This window comes from Meleagris gallopavo, chromosome 3, assembly GCF_905368555.1.
Source record: "Meleagris gallopavo chromosome 3, MGAL_WU_HG_1.1, whole genome shotgun sequence".
Classification (NCBI taxonomy): domain Eukaryota; kingdom Metazoa; phylum Chordata; class Aves; order Galliformes; family Phasianidae; genus Meleagris; species Meleagris gallopavo.
Window position 1 is genome coordinate 20,808,152 of NC_139406.1, and position 15,795 is coordinate 20,823,946.

General features: G+C 35.4%; 1 protein-coding gene across 7 annotated transcripts in view; it reads left to right on the forward strand.

Moving 5' to 3' along the window:
• Positions 1–15,795, forward strand: part of CDH18 (cadherin 18) — a 238,312-nt gene that overhangs the window by 201,356 nt on the left and 21,161 nt on the right. For 5 of the 7 annotated variants that reach the window (XM_085220396.1, XM_085220394.1, XM_085220398.1 and 2 more), the window contains 3 exons: positions 1,182–1,318; positions 7,293–7,382; positions 13,534–13,655. In XM_085220396.1, coding sequence (XP_085076522.1) covers positions 1,182–1,318; positions 7,293–7,382; positions 13,534–13,655 — 349 coding nt within the window. The remainder of the gene's footprint in view (positions 1–1,181; positions 1,319–7,292; positions 7,383–13,533; positions 13,656–15,795) is intronic. The other 2 variants (XM_085220399.1, XM_085220400.1) reach the window with 1 other exon arrangement.

The window sequence follows — 15,795 nt, forward strand, 5'->3', positions numbered from 1 at the left end:
TTTTACATTCTCTCCTGTCCTTTGAACAGTTAAGGTGACTCATTCAAATTGCTACCTCCTCCTCTAGTCCTTTATTTCCTTTGCTTTTTCACAAAACATATCTTATTTTTTTGTATCGTTCATCCAAATGCTTCTTGTTTGTTTTCCATTTCTGTAAATAGTCTAAATAAGTACATTATGAGAGTAATAAAACTGAAGTTATTTTTAATTTTTTGAGCTTTGCAGCCTTCCTGTGCACCACTCTCTTTATTAGTTGGCAATTAAACCTTTGGTGATGTAGAAATAAGAGCAGTTGGATAGGACAAATAAATCATTTTAATCTTTATGTAGCTTCCATATATTAAAAATATGCCAGAATGAAAGCAAGGCTGGCAAATTATCAAGGAAAACAATTATGGTACATAAAAGGCTCTGTCTTGTTCCTTATTTCCTCATCAGGTCTAAAAGAGAAGGTTTAATAGGGGTGTGTAATTGGTTCATTTGTTAAAAGCTATTGTGAGCGATTCAGGCTTTGTGAAAAAAAAAATGTCAATCTCGTCTTTTGTGTTCCCATCTGCTTCCATTACCCACTTAAAGGTTTTTACTTTCTCTGCTAGGCAAAGTGCCCAGAAGCCAAGGGAGTTAAGGAGGGATGCTTCTAGGCTTCTAGGCTAATGTCAACAGTATCTCTGGGAATCAGCTGTTTCTGCTTCTAGTCTTTGTAATGTACATGTTTAAAATGGCTTATGTCGCTATGTCGTCAACTTCATGTCAAAAAGACATGCTTCAGAACAGGTACTGGGACTGAAACAGGCTGTTTAAACAGAAGAATATTTTTCTGTTTTCTTTTCTGCCTTTCCATTTTATGTTATAATCTAAGTAAATATGCTCAGTGTCTTTTGACAGAAATGAGCACTGCTGTCTAAAATACCACCTGTTAGTGATCTATGTATTTGTGACTCATAGTGGAAATCTTACTATATATCAAAAGATCAAATAATATTATGAAAGGAGTGAAAGACAATGGTACTTCAGGCATCCCCATAATAGAGAATTTTTCTTAGGATGTTTTCTAAAATCTCCACGATCTTTGAAAGACTGAAAGTAATATTCTTATGTAGTAATATTCTTATGTAGCTTTCTGTTACCTTGGGTCATACTTTTTACAATGAGTATGTATTTACTATTTTATTTCTCCTTAGATATTTCATTGATCATAACACAGAAGAAGATAGATATTTCACCATTGATGCTAATACTGGAACCATTAAAACTGCCAGGATCTTTGACAGAGAGGAAACACCTTGGTACAACATCACAGTGGCTGCGTCTGAGATAGGTAAATGATATATGTGGCACATAGTATTAAAAAAATTGAAAGGAAAATACAATATTTGGTTTTTAAGGAACATTGTCTCAAAGTGTTAGGTTCTTTTTAAACAAAGCTACTTTTTTTCTTTAACTAACAACAGTAAAGGAGAAATTTCTGTGTCTGTGTAACTTCCTTAATTCCACAGCACAACCAAACAAAACCCCACAAGCCTGTATGAGTCCACCTATGAAAGTTCTCCATGTTTTTCTGTGTGTGATAGGCTTTTTTTTTTACCAAGGAATAGTGCAGACGTTGAAAGGCCTAAAATGAATAGCTTGTCCTATTTGTGTATCTTGCTTTTATGTATCTTACAAGACAACATTGTATAGTACAGTCTGAGAAATTCATCCTTTCTTCTTGTAACTACCATTTATGCTGTTGAATTATGCCAATATTAATTTATTTCCAACAGGTATCTAGTAGTTGCTGATCATCAATGTGCTTTTCTGGTCTTTAACAGACAGAGACAAAAAAAAGTTCCCACTGCATTCAAAAGGCCTCAAAGTGTGATGAATTTCCACCACTTTAAAAAGTATTGAAATAGAAATGTCTGAATAAATATCCCAGATAAATATTTTTACATGGGAAAGGGACAGTTTAAAGAAATAAAGATTAACTTTTACACTGCAGGGTCCTTACTTTGATACAAAGTTGTAGAGAAAAAAAAACTGAGTACTCTTAGTGATAACATTTTTCAACGGAAAGTAATTTTGATGCAAACTATAAACTTCTGTTTATGATTTTTCCCTTTTTTTCTTTTTCTTTGGTGTATGCCATCATTGCCAGATGACAGTCTATACTTTTGTTACCTCTAACATGTGCCACTAACATAAGTGAGTTCCCTGTGCTTTCATCTCTTTCATTTCCAGGTTTAAACGGAATCTGTTCTGCCACTGTACTGCTAGCATATGTTACAGAATTAATAGCACCTACCTATTTTATAAGGACAACAAATTGTTTTTGTTTATTACTGCTCTTTCAAATAAATTGACACTTTCAAGTAAGTTTCTGTATTTAAACAATAAAATCTAGAGTTCTATGATTAACTTTTCACAAATGGTAACCACTGCACCTCTCTGTGCTTAACAGTTTATTTGTCATTTCAGTGCAGCATGAAATTAAATATAGTTTGGGCCTTATGATAAGAAGGTGAATAGTAAGTGTTAGTTTTAAATAAGATTTAAAAGCCACATTGCAACATACAAAAAGGAACAGTCACTAGTCTTTCTGGGAAACAATCCAAATATTATTATTTGCAGAAATAAATTTCAATAGCATTAAACTGAAATGTAGCTTTCTGCACTACTTATTTCACCTGGTCTAGTGAGTGGTATTGCACTTACTATGCTAAGGATGCTTATAACAAAAAGATAACTGAATGGATAATGAGGATGAAATAACTTTTTTCTTCTAAGAAGTCCAGCTTAGAATTCTGCATTCAAGGTGCTACTTACTAGGGGAAAACATAAGTCTTGTTCTTTCCCTTGCATTGCTTTTCTTGCTATCAAAGTGGGGATAAGGAAGATAAGTAGCTCTGTATTGTCAGCTTGGATAACAGTTCAGTAGCGAAAATATAAGAAAGAACATAGAGGAGGAAATGGATGGCAAACAGACTGAAAGGCAGCCTAAATGATAAACTTTCTTTATGCTTATTTCTTTGCCATTTTCTTATATAAAGTAATTTGAAAATCATAACACTGACACAGTCTTCCAAATCTATTGTAAAAGCAGTAATTGGATATATGATTGAAGAAGGAACATAATTTGTGCATACAGCATGAAGGCCTGAACTTGTAAGCACTACTTATTGCATATCTACATCCTTTTATGTCATTCATTTTCAGTTTCATCCACAAAGCATGGCGTAAATAAGACTTGGGGTTGAAAAACAGCACTGTGACCAACATGTGCTTTGGCTATCAGAGGGGCAACCTTCAAGTCTGTCTGATGTACTGGAAGTCATTTATATCTTTCTGAAACAATTTCCCTAACAAAGAACACTGCAGAATCTGGAAAGCCCAGAAAGATTGTTCTGCCTCAAAAATAAGAGGTGCTCTGCTGAAATAATTACTGTTATAGTAAGTTCATGAAGTGTTTTCTTGTTAATGCTGCACTTCAGTGACAGAAACCTTTTGAATAACCTACTAGTAGCTGTGCTTATTTTATGTGAAGGAAATTTAAAATCAATGCTATATTTCTAGCCTCAAATTTATGATATCCATATGTTTCTTACATTGTTTCTGAACTCTCCCTAGGAATTTTGCTTTCTTTGTAGGACTTACTGAGTCAAATGGACTTTACATTGCTCAAATGTCTTCTGTGAAATTGGTATAACTCCTACCACTTTCCTCTGTGGAAGTAATGTTGGTGTAGTGAACAGTGATTTCTGTGTTTGCATTGATGCTGCCTAATGCACAACAGAGTTCTACTAGAAGAATGGGACAATCCTTTATTTTCTTTCATATGCATTATTCTTCCACAGCAGCATGTGGTGAATGAAAACTGGGATTTTGGTGTCCAGAGCACGCCAAAGATGTCATTTCTTTGATTGTTTCAGTAAAAGTACTTCCTGAAAACTCCTTGTGGCATTTAGGGACAAGAAAGATGGTGAAACAATACTGTATTTTACACTAAAGTGTCTACTAACTGTGTTTGGAGTGAGGGAAAGGACTAAAAGTTGTTGGCAATAGATTTAAAAATACGGTTTCACTTAAAACTAGACATGTCTCATTAGCTTGTTAGAATTCTTTGGAAAGATTTTTATAATAGAGTTCAAAAGAAGGAGGGGATACAATTTACTTGGCTCTATTAAGGATTTGATCAAGTCTTTGACAACTAATAGAAATAGGAAAATACAGAGTAAGAGCACATAACTGATGAAAGACTAATTTAGAGGAAAGAAATATCATCATAGTGAATGGTTGTTGACAGTGGAAGAAGGTAAGGTTAAGCTATTTTAAGGAGTCGTTTGTGTTAACTAAAAGTCATTGTAATGTTAGCATACATAAAATGGGCAACAGGTGATTAAGTGAGATTACTAAGTAACACGCTTACTGAAAATTAAGGGAGATTGAGATAAATTCACACAAGAACAAGACGTGGAAGTATGTCATAGATAAATGAGCAGTGAGTTGTACTGAAAACTGTCTGAAATGGAGAGCTGAAAGGGTTATGATGAGCAGCCTGAAGTGCAGCCAGAGGCTAGTCATTAGTGGAGTACCACAGGGGCCAATAATGGATGCAGTACTGTTTAATCTTTTCATTAATGACCTGGTTTATGAGACAGAGTGCACTCAGCAGGTGCGTAAATGACACAAAGCTGGAGTAATGGCTGATACAATGGAGGGTTGTGCTGCCATCCAGAAGGATCTCACCAGTCTGGAGAAATGAATGAACAGGAACTTTATGAATTTATGACATAGAATCCAGCATTTCTAGTAGAGTAACCGTATGCACCAGTGCATATGGAGGGCCACCTACCTGGAGAGCAGATTTTCAGAAAAATACCTGGCTGAGTATCCTGGTGGACAACAAGTTGAAAATGATTCAGCAGTGCTCTCTTGAGGCAAGGGCAGCCAAAAACATCATGTTCTGCATGTGTAAGAGTGTTGCCAGCAGATCAAGGGAGATAATCTTTCCATTGTGCTCTGGAGTGCTGGATTCAGGTCTGGGCCCACCTGGACAAAAGAGATGTGGAACAAATGGAACAAGTCTAGTGAAGGAGCATGACATCATTAAGGAACTGGAGTACCAGTCACACAACAAAAGGCTGAAAGAATTAGGGTTTTTTTCAGCCTGGAGAAGAGAATGTTCAAGATGTTCATGCCAGTATGTTTAAACACCTGATGGGGAAATTAAAGAAGATGAGTAAAAACTCATCTCTGATGTATCAAGTGAAATGACAAGAGGCAAAAGACACAAAATGAAATAAAGAAAATTCCACTTAATAAAATTTACTGTGAGATATGTCAAACAAGTGAACAAGTTGCCAAGTGAGATTGTGGATTCTGTGTTCTTGGAGATACTCAAAAACCAACTGGATATAGTCATGAGCAATGCACATTGGTTGACCCTGCTTTGAGCAGGGAAGTTGGACGAACTGATCTCCAGAGGCACCTTCCAACACACCAGTCATTCTATGATTCTCTGAGAACTGCATGTAGAATGAGTAGAAGAGAAAGAACAACCACTCAGCAAGCCTGCAGATGACACTAAGCTGAGTAGTGCAGTTGATATAATAGAAGGAAGGGATGTCATCAAAAGGCATCTAGACAAGTTTGAGAAGTGGGTCCCTGTAAGCTGAATGTGACTCAGCAAGTCCACATTCAAGGTATTGCACCTGAGTTGGGGCAATTCAAGATATGAGAGCAGACTGAGAAGAACTCATTAAGAGCAGCCCTGGAGAGAAGGACTTAGAGGTTCTGGTGAACTAAAAGCTTGACGTGAGCCAGTAGTATATGCACTTGCAGCCTGGACAGCCAGCTGTATCCTAGACTGTGTCACATGAAAACAACATATGTGTTGCCTGGAAGAAATAAATCTATAGAGTATTATCTTCCTGACACATAGTACTGAAAGAATTAGAAAAGAGCAAGAATTGATGACATTTTATTTTCTCACATTACCATTTTCCGATAACCAAGAATAATTTTAATACTTCGCGTCAAAAAAAAAAAAATTAAAAATAAATTGAATCCTTTTCAACGTCTAACAGAAAGTAATCTAAATCAGAGCAAAGAGCTGTCACAGTGCTTTAATCTCCTAACCTTTTATCTCTGCTGGACAGTAGGATGATTCTTTTTAATACCAGTGAGTTTGTTGCTGGCTTTGTGTCCTTGGGTTTCCTCAAAATGAATTTTTCTTTAAAATGAATATAGAATTTTTTAGAATGAATTTTGGTCCATACTTTTTTCTTGACAACCTTTTTTCCTTTTTTTTTTTTTTTTACTAAGTGAAGTGTGCATGAGTATTAATAATAAGTATAAATAATAAAAAGTATAAATAATGAAAAGAACACGTTTAGTTTGACATCAGTAAAGGGAAATTTTCCTTATATGTTGTAATTGGTGATTATAGATATGTTACAGAACCAGATCTACCTTAAGGCCAGCACTTACCACAAATTCCCAATGGTGCAAGAAAAAACATCACACTCATTCTTTGTTTTTACTTAACTTAATTCTGCCAGCTAGTTCAGTTACAGAAAGAGTTTTGGTACTGATAACAATGACATTTTTTTTATTTTTCCAAGAAACAGAATCTGCCACAAAAAAATTTCCTACTTTTCCCCTAAATGAAAAGCAGATTAAAATAGATTTTTAAAAATACAAGATCTGTGTTCTAAGACTATTTTGCTGATGGAGTAGTGACAAACTGATTATCTATCATCTTTTTAATGGCAAGATCTAGACACAGTACTAACACACAGTCCACACTCTCCAGTGACACAGTTTATTTCCAGTCTTGATAAGCTGCCTACCAATGGACCATGAAATTATAATAATCTTATCTGTCGCAGAATCTGCCATTGCATTCTTATGCAATAAGTAGAACTGACACAAAACTCTTTATAAAAACAATTGACTTGAGGCAGCTAGTTCTCCATCCTGCTCAAGAAGTGGTTCCTCTAATGCCAAGTTCAATGCTTATTTCCCTCATTTATCTCAGTTTAGTCACTGCATCCTAGGCAAGATGAATTTTATTCTCCTCTGTTTCTTTGGGGAAAGGTATAACTACGATATTCATACAGTGTCATCTGAAGATGGTATAGGGTATGGCTCTTCCTAACCTCCCTTGTTGTTCCACTTGGGTTTGCATTTAACAGTTCATTTACCTGCTTCCCTGGGCTATGATAAATGCAGTGCTCCTGGTGATGGTAGCTACCAAGGGGGTCTCTGAAAAAGAGACAGTCTTTGGGATCATGTGACATTTTCCCCTTCAGGGCTTTGCAAAGCAGTACCAGAATCCCGAAATGGACCCACTATTGGCCACAGAACCAGTGCAGTTTGTGGTGCCCTGATCTACTCAGGAGGTAAGCACTGACATTGTTGACGAGCTGCAGAATTTTGATTCCATTAAGGCAGAGGGAGTAGCCAGATTGGAAGTACTGAATGTTTAAGTCTGCTGCAGCTCTAGTATTACTGATATTGCTTCTTTTACTACTTCTATTACTACCACCACCCTGAATTAAACCCATATTTTTTTAAATATTCCTCTCACTTACATTGAAAGCATTCTTTTATAATTTTACTTCTGCTTCTGCGATATATTTCATCTATTCTAGACCTATATTCTGTCAAAACTATTCAGTATTGGTAGATGAGATTTGTGCCTTCTACTTCTCTTTGAAAAGTCCCAGAAGAAATAGCTGGTTGAACTTCCCAAATATTGGTTTGCATCATAAGGTCTTGAAAAGCTGTCAAAACGAAAAGAAAATGTTTTTTCTGTGATTAAGAGTGATATTTAATACTAATCATGAAAAAGCATAGACTTTCATTATAAACCTAAACTAGGCAAACATCTTTGTGCTACATCATGAAAGGTGGAAAATCTTCTTTTTTCTTTTTTTCTTTTTTTTTTTCAAAGTTCTTCACTCTATTAAAATAGTTCAGGCTTATTCTGTGTTAAATTATCTACTTAACTTTCATAAGTCTTAAACTATACCAGTAGTATAAACTATACCAGTAGTATACCATTCCAACTTTGCATACACAAACACTACATAAATAAATAAAAACACAAGATTATTGACATCAGAACTGTTAGTGCCACTCGACTTGAATTTATCTTCATAAAGCTCATGGAAATTTTGTTAATGTGAAAAAGAAGTCTGAGACAACAGAAGCTATATTAAAAATAAGCTTTCTTCTTGAACAGGGTTTTTGAAGTTTCCCCAAACAGGTTAATTGGGGGAAGATTTAGGTTTCCAGATTGGCTGTTGTTAAGAAATTCTACAACTTCAGAGAGGATTCCCTGGCTGTAGCACTCATACTCAATGAAACCTACTGCTTTACAAATTTGTAGTATTCTGGCAGAAGAACCATTTATTCCGGGAAAAATCTCGAGCATGAGAAAGCAAGCCCCTAATGTAGGCGAATCAAAACAATATTTCTGCTTCAGTTATCCCTTAAAACAGTGAGCATTCACGTTGAAAAATCTTATCTTGAGGCATAATGCTAATAGGATACAGAATGTATCTGGTTGTTTTATAGCGCACAGGACTGAAATATACGTCGGCACTGATTATCTCAAAACTGGAAATCTGCCAAACTGCTGCAATGCATTTGTCTAATTAATATAAAAGGGATCAGTTATCAGAGTGTTTGGGGGATTGCAGGTGAGCTGCACTCTTGCAAAAGACTGTAGTTTATGTTTATTTTGTAAATAATTTGTAATAATACGAACCAAAATACAACCCGCTTATAAGGATCTTGTTAATTTGTTCTTATTCCCTCCTTTCCTTATAACCTGTGTTACCATCTTGCATACACATTGATGTAGTATACACAATCTGACAAACTTCAAGACCATTTTGGAAAGTGATGCTAATACTTTTCCGTATTAGCATTTTGTAATAAGTAGGCTGTCAGTATGGAAATACACCCGCAAAGGTCAAAGATCCTGTAAGGTAACTGCTTCCAGAAAGATACCAACAATTCCTTGTACTCTTTTGAACTGGTAAGATAAATAGTAATTCCTTGTTCTGCAAAATATCTGCCAAAAATAAATAGGTAAGTAGGTAGGTAGGTAGATAGATAGATAGATAGATAGATAGATAGATACATACATACATACATACATACATAAAATGCAACCAAAAAAAAACAACAAAACCAACAGCTCTCTGAATCTCTGTGAGATCTCAGTGAAAGTGATGCAAGTTCAACAGACTGGGGTAAGATGCATTACAAAGTAGTGACGGGTATACAGGAGGACACTGTTCAGGACTGGGAGACGGTTCTGATATACTATACTGAAACAAAAGAATTTACCTGTCTGTTGCCAGACAGGCACACACTGGATTAAAACATTTGATTTTCTTTCCTCAGTAAATATTCCAAACATGCCAGATCAACAGAACAGTTCTCTGTCTCTGTTACCTTCTGCCTTGAGCTTTTCCTGATTTCTTTCTCCCTTCCTCTTAGATGCATTATGACATCTTCTAGCTTTGAAGATGGCACTGCTTTGAACTGATGACTAGACCAATGACCTGCAGAAGTCCCTTTCAGCTAAGATTCTATGATTATCTAGTTGTCACAAATACTTCTACCTTCTGACAAAATCTCCAGGCTTTTTCTAATATTAAAATCTTCATTGCTTTCACTGTATCTTTTGAAGCCACTCCCAGGATGGATTCTTCCTTAACCCTTTACTATACTATCTGCCTTTGATCTATGTACTATTCCTTTGTGTGCTCTTCCTTTGTCTACTTATATCTTTCCTGTAATTTATAACTCTTTCTAGTTCATATGCCTGAAATTATTGTGGAGAAGAGGAGGCACAGAGAAGACCTTATAGCTCTCCACAACTACCTGAAAGACTATTGTAGTAAAGTAGAGATCAGCCTGTTATCCCAGTTATCAGTGACAGGATGAGAGGGAATGGCATTAAGTTTCACCAGGGGAGTTTCAGATTGCATATTAAGAAAAATTTATTCTCGAAAAGTGGTAATACATTGGAAAAGACAGCTCAGGGAGGTGGTGAAGTCACTATCCCTGGAGGTTTTCAAGAAGAGAGAAGATGTGGCATTTGGAGACATGGTTTACTGGGAGTGGTGGTAATGGGTTGACAGTCACACTACATGATCCTAGAGTTTTTTTTCCAACCTTAATGATTCTTTGATTCTATGAATTTATACCTCACAGAATGTGAGTTAGAGCATTCCAGGCTCAAGAACATAGATATTTTCATAACCTAGAGATTAGATGATCTATTATTCAATCTCATATCCTGCAATTGTGACTGTAGGATTTTTGTAATTTGTTTGTCTGTTAGCATCGACAGAACAATCTACCTAAAATATTTTGTACAATATGTTAGTGAGCATTAATCTTTATTGCTTTGTACTGTGCTGTTCTGCACAATCTTAAAGTCTACCACCAAGGAAGGGCCAAACATTTTTTCAGTTAATTCTCAAAGTTTAAAGGGAGAAGGCTGCTTTTCTTTCTTTCATAATTTGAGATGGATGGTTTCTTTCATCCAACTGCATAGCAAACAGCCAACCATTCTTCACTTTCCCTTTGTATATTCACAGCATTTAAACACTCTCTAGACTACTAAAATAGTCTACTTAAGTACTATATATCAAATATATTCCTAATTTTGCAACTGAACATTCACAGTAAAAAAATGGAATTTGCGAGTCTATAGCTCTTCTGAATGTATTCTTATAACTTTTAATACTAATGTTAATTGGAAATGACAGTGAGGTTCCTATCTTATCTAAATTAAGTCTTCCTTTTCTGTTTATCATTTTGATTTCCCTCCTATTCCCTTTTCATGGGGATGGATGACTAATTTCCAAAAGTGAATGAAAATCATCATGCAAACAGTCATATTAATCAAAAAGAGAATATCAAAAATCTGAAAAAAACTTTCAACCCCAGGCTCTTTGACTAATATCCCAGATGAAAACATAGAAGGATATATCTCTCACTTTGTCAAAATAAACTCCAGTGCTCTCAAATATTCTTTCAGTAGGAGGCTACATTACTGGTGGTTTTGATTCTAAATGTCTAAACTAATGAACGATTTTTAGTATTCTGAGCAAATGCCCTCAAAGGCATGAAAAATCTGAGGCACTTTACAAATGACTCTTTTGTTTTATGGAAACATAATGTGGCTAAATACACATAGAAATAACTAGGACAGGTGAACTTAATGCTTCTGCTTCTTTTTCCTTCACATGAGCAAGCACAATTAAAAAGAAAACATGCACATTAAAAAAATAAACCTGTAAAAGCCATTCTTCTATCTTGTGCGTGAATGATGGAGTTCTTTTTTTTTCTACTGATAGTTTAATTTAGTTGGTAAAAAACAAAATGAAGTTTGTTATCTACAAGATGGATACTTGCACAGACTTTGGAAGATATATTGTCTCTAATTTTATGGCCTCAATATATAATTCTTCTAATCAAATATAAGTGTCTTGGTACATAGTAGAAAGAACAAAAGAATGATGCATTAAGACTTGTATTTTTTTCCCATCTTAACACAAAGTTTATTTTCAGTGAAAAAAAAAATATTTATTGTGCTTTTTGCAAGTGATCTCTTTTTGAAGGTGAGCTCTCAAACAACTATAGATCATATACTAAGACACCATTACTTAAACATTTTCTAACTGATGTGTCACTGATGCTGAATTTTCACAGAAAATACAGGACTCATTGACTATTTTGTGTAACAACATGATAACTTGTGAGAAGGTTTAAATCAGCCTTGGGAATGGTTTATGTATACCTGTGTGCTTCTATTTCCATATTATTTCTGAATTTTGCATACATTACTCTGAAAATAATGGCTCCTATTTATTTCCATGGAGACTACAACTGCTGCAAAGAGGACAATAACACTATTTTATAGAGCAAATTCTCAACTACAAACCACTATTTTTCAGCACCGTCACCACCATTAGCTGTGCATTTTCACCAGCGATGAATGAGAGTCTGCATGCCACATTCATAAAAATCTACAGTAGGAGGGGTGACCCACTGTTTCACAGCTGCTGTGACCACGTTGTGGTAGGATAGTCCAACCAAGATTGGCAATGCCTTCCATGGTCTTCAAGCTGTTATGGGATCTGGTTGTTTTCTTCTTGTCCTGACTCTGGAATTTCAAGCCTTCAGGTTAGACAGCAGTGTTATGTAGCGATCAGAGTTGATCATTTGTCTGTTTTCCAAATAACGGATCCAATAATTTCCAAATAAAGGATCATCCCTTTCCTATTCAAAAGAACAGTGCACATCACTTTACCTGCTGGTGGCAGCATTTTTAATTCTTTGATGGGAAATTCTCGTCACCACTCCATGCACTGCTGACTCTGGCTCATAGTGGTGCTATCATGTCTCATGACTGGTAATGATGTGATCCAGTAGACTACCACCTTTTGTTTTATATTGGTTCAATAGATCCTGACAAACTTGCATACAGCATTTTTGTTCCTATGTGAGCATTCATGGGACCCACTTGACACAAACATTGCAATATTCTAAAGTTATCACTTCCAATCATCATTTCCAATACATTGAAAGCAATGTTCAGCTCCATACACAATTCCCTGATCATAATCCACTGATTTGCATGGATGAGCTGATGGGAACACTGTTCATTTTGTGGTGTGACAGGTGTGCATGGCCATCTGGAATGTGTCTTCTCTTTCACATTGCTGAAAACCACTGCCTCACTCTACTCATATGCACTGTTTGGTCTTCGGAAACATTCAGCAAGTATCTGTGAATATCAGTAGGCACAATTATTTCTGCATGGAGGAATGCAGTGATACATTTTTGCTTCATCCATACTTCCATGTCTGATGCTGTTTTGTCAGACTGCCCTTCTGGTACTATCTGTCACATGGCAACAAAATGTAATGGAATATTAGTAGGAAGGTTCTGCCTCTGATGTCATGGACAAACATCATAAAATAGGCAGTACTTTCGGTGCTGCCTTCCTAGTTCCTAAACTCATTGAGGGACTGAAAAAAAATATAAAAGGTCTTAATGTGATGACACTTTGATGTTAATTGAAAAATAATCAGTCGTTTCTTGCATAGAGTTTGACAGTATGCAATAGCACCAACAGCCTTCTCCTACTTCATTCTCAGAATATCTTGTATTTTTATTGCTATGACATAACTATGCTTTCTACCCTATTTTTTTTTCAAAACAGTGAAGCTCAGCAAACGTCATCTTTCATGGTCTTACTACTTAAAGTTTTGCAACTGTATCTAGTTCTCACCCAGTTGCTGTGTTGAGAAATCATGTTTTAATTGAGGATGTTACTGTATATTGAATATTACATATATAACATAATTTGAATTGTTTTTGTAAAATAATATCTATGTAATGTTCAATATTGCATAATGTTGAATATATTGTGTAATATTGAAAATTATATATATATATATAATGTAATTAATTATATGAATATTGAATATATATAAATACCCTCTGTATATTTTTCAGACAATCCTGGGCTAGTGAGCCATGTTCCAGTTGGCATTAGAATCCTGGATGTCAATGACAACCCTCCAGAGCTCGCTAGAGAGTATGACGTAGTGGTCTGTGAGAATGCAAAGCCTGGTCAGGTAACTCTCACAGTTATCTTTTTCTCAGTGAGAAAGAAGAATTGTTTCATTTGTTAATGCTGCATGTGTTAAAACTTTGTTTTCATCACACGCTGTGTGATCTTTCTGATTTCATTTTCATATTTCACATTTGACCCAACTTTTTAAATGTGTTAGTCTGTATTTTAACTGTATTAGACTAAAGGGAGAAGATTGGGAATTCATTCAAGGTATTTTCGTGTTATTTCAAGAAAATAAAATACAAAAACTTTAATCTTGCCAGATGGAATTTGAAAAGTCACTATCCTGTAACAAATGGATAAAGCAGATTTAATAGCTAAGAGCCATGTGGGAGAAGGGTTTCAAATATAACTCAGTAGAATGACTGATTAACATGACTGCTGTCATCACTTTTTGCATTTTTGATTGCTCAGAAGTGTTCAGATGGAAAGTCAAGTGAGGGTGAACCTGTCTGTGAAGTGTCTTCAAGGAAGACATGCTGAACAGTTCTTCCAAAACTATGAGCAGAGGGAAGGTTGCAATTCAGACTGAAAAACAATTACTTTCCAGCTACCACTTCATGGTTGATGCATTTCACTGTGGTCCATGGTTTGAAAACTTTACCAGGTTGTTTTGTTTTGTTTTATCAGAAGTACCTTCTTTGCATAGACTGAGTTGTTACACAGATCTTCATGGCAGTGATGCATTATTACACAGGTTGTAGGTTGGAATTATGAGCTTGCAGCATGCCTGTATGAGACATGCTCTGACTTTTATATTCAGTATACACATAGGCTTCAGAAGAGATTGTGATGTCCTTGGGCTATTAAAAAAACAACAACAACAACAACAACAAAACAAAACACATAAAAACAACAACAAAAAGATATAAAAGCACCTGTCTTTGCTCAGAAGACTACTATTTTAAGGAAAAAAAAAAGTCAATGAATGACAAGTATTAAAGAAGAACAAATCAGCAAAGATTGCAGAATAAGACAACTTTCCATGTGCTAGAAAACATGTCGAGCTGAATAGTTTTGAATCATTACAAAGACAGCATTTATTATGAATTATCTATCATCTGGTAAGAATGAGTAGTACAAAATATCACTAAAGAATAAATTCTGTCAGACACTGTCAGGCACAGCTACTTGACTGATGCTTAAGATTGGGCTGCAGCTCTGCCCTGTCCTGTATGAGTTCTTGTTTCTTTCTTCAGGAAATCTAAGGAGATAAGCTGCATAGCCATTGAGGGCATTTGTCCTAGCACATCTACTTTGAATTATATACAAAACAAACTGGTTGTTTGTCATTGGCAGACTTTTTGTGTTTGCCTATTCATTTTCAGGAGAGGCATCTACAGAGAGAAATCAGAGACAGAGTCGGTCTCCTGATTCTTTTTCTCTCCATGTCTCACTTTATTTACTTTCCAAAATAATAATAATAAAACATAAGAAAATGTACTTCAATAAAGCCCTTAAAGCATCTCAAAAATGTTTTTGAGAAGATGATACTTTCCACAGTGAAGCGATAGTCACTGAGAAAGTAAATTCTGTATCTTCAACAGCTTTCAGATGAAGCCTAATAGATAATACATATTAATGTAAATGAAGCAGTTGTTATTTGATCTTAGATAATATACAGAGTTGGAGAACCCTGAGTTCTAGAAATGCACTCATTTTCTGTATAGTTGTGAAATATAGCCAATGGAGGAGAATAACATTTCAGAATCTTCAATGAAGAATCATTACAAAAGAAATTTTCCTTTGTTTAAAACAGGACTCATAGTATAACAAGTATATTTACTTGTTTATTGATTCAGTTCTGAAAAGCATCTGAGCTGGACTGAATTCCTGCTCTATATCCTTTTCAATTACTTCTCCTTCATTACTGAAATTCTTTTTCTTCTGGACAACTGTTACCTTTAAAAAAAATTGCATAACCTTTCAGTTTAATCTCTTCAATGCTGTCAGTGAGGATTACAGAAGATGAGTTTCTCTGTCTACATTTTTATTTTAATCAGCAACTCTGGTGAAGTGCATGTTAACATCTGTTACTAAGGCTAATAATTAGTTGGCCTATTAATTAGAAAAGGGCTAGGAGTACATATGGATGTCAGATAGATGCAGGTTTTTGTTCTTCACCTCTAAAAAGCTGTCTT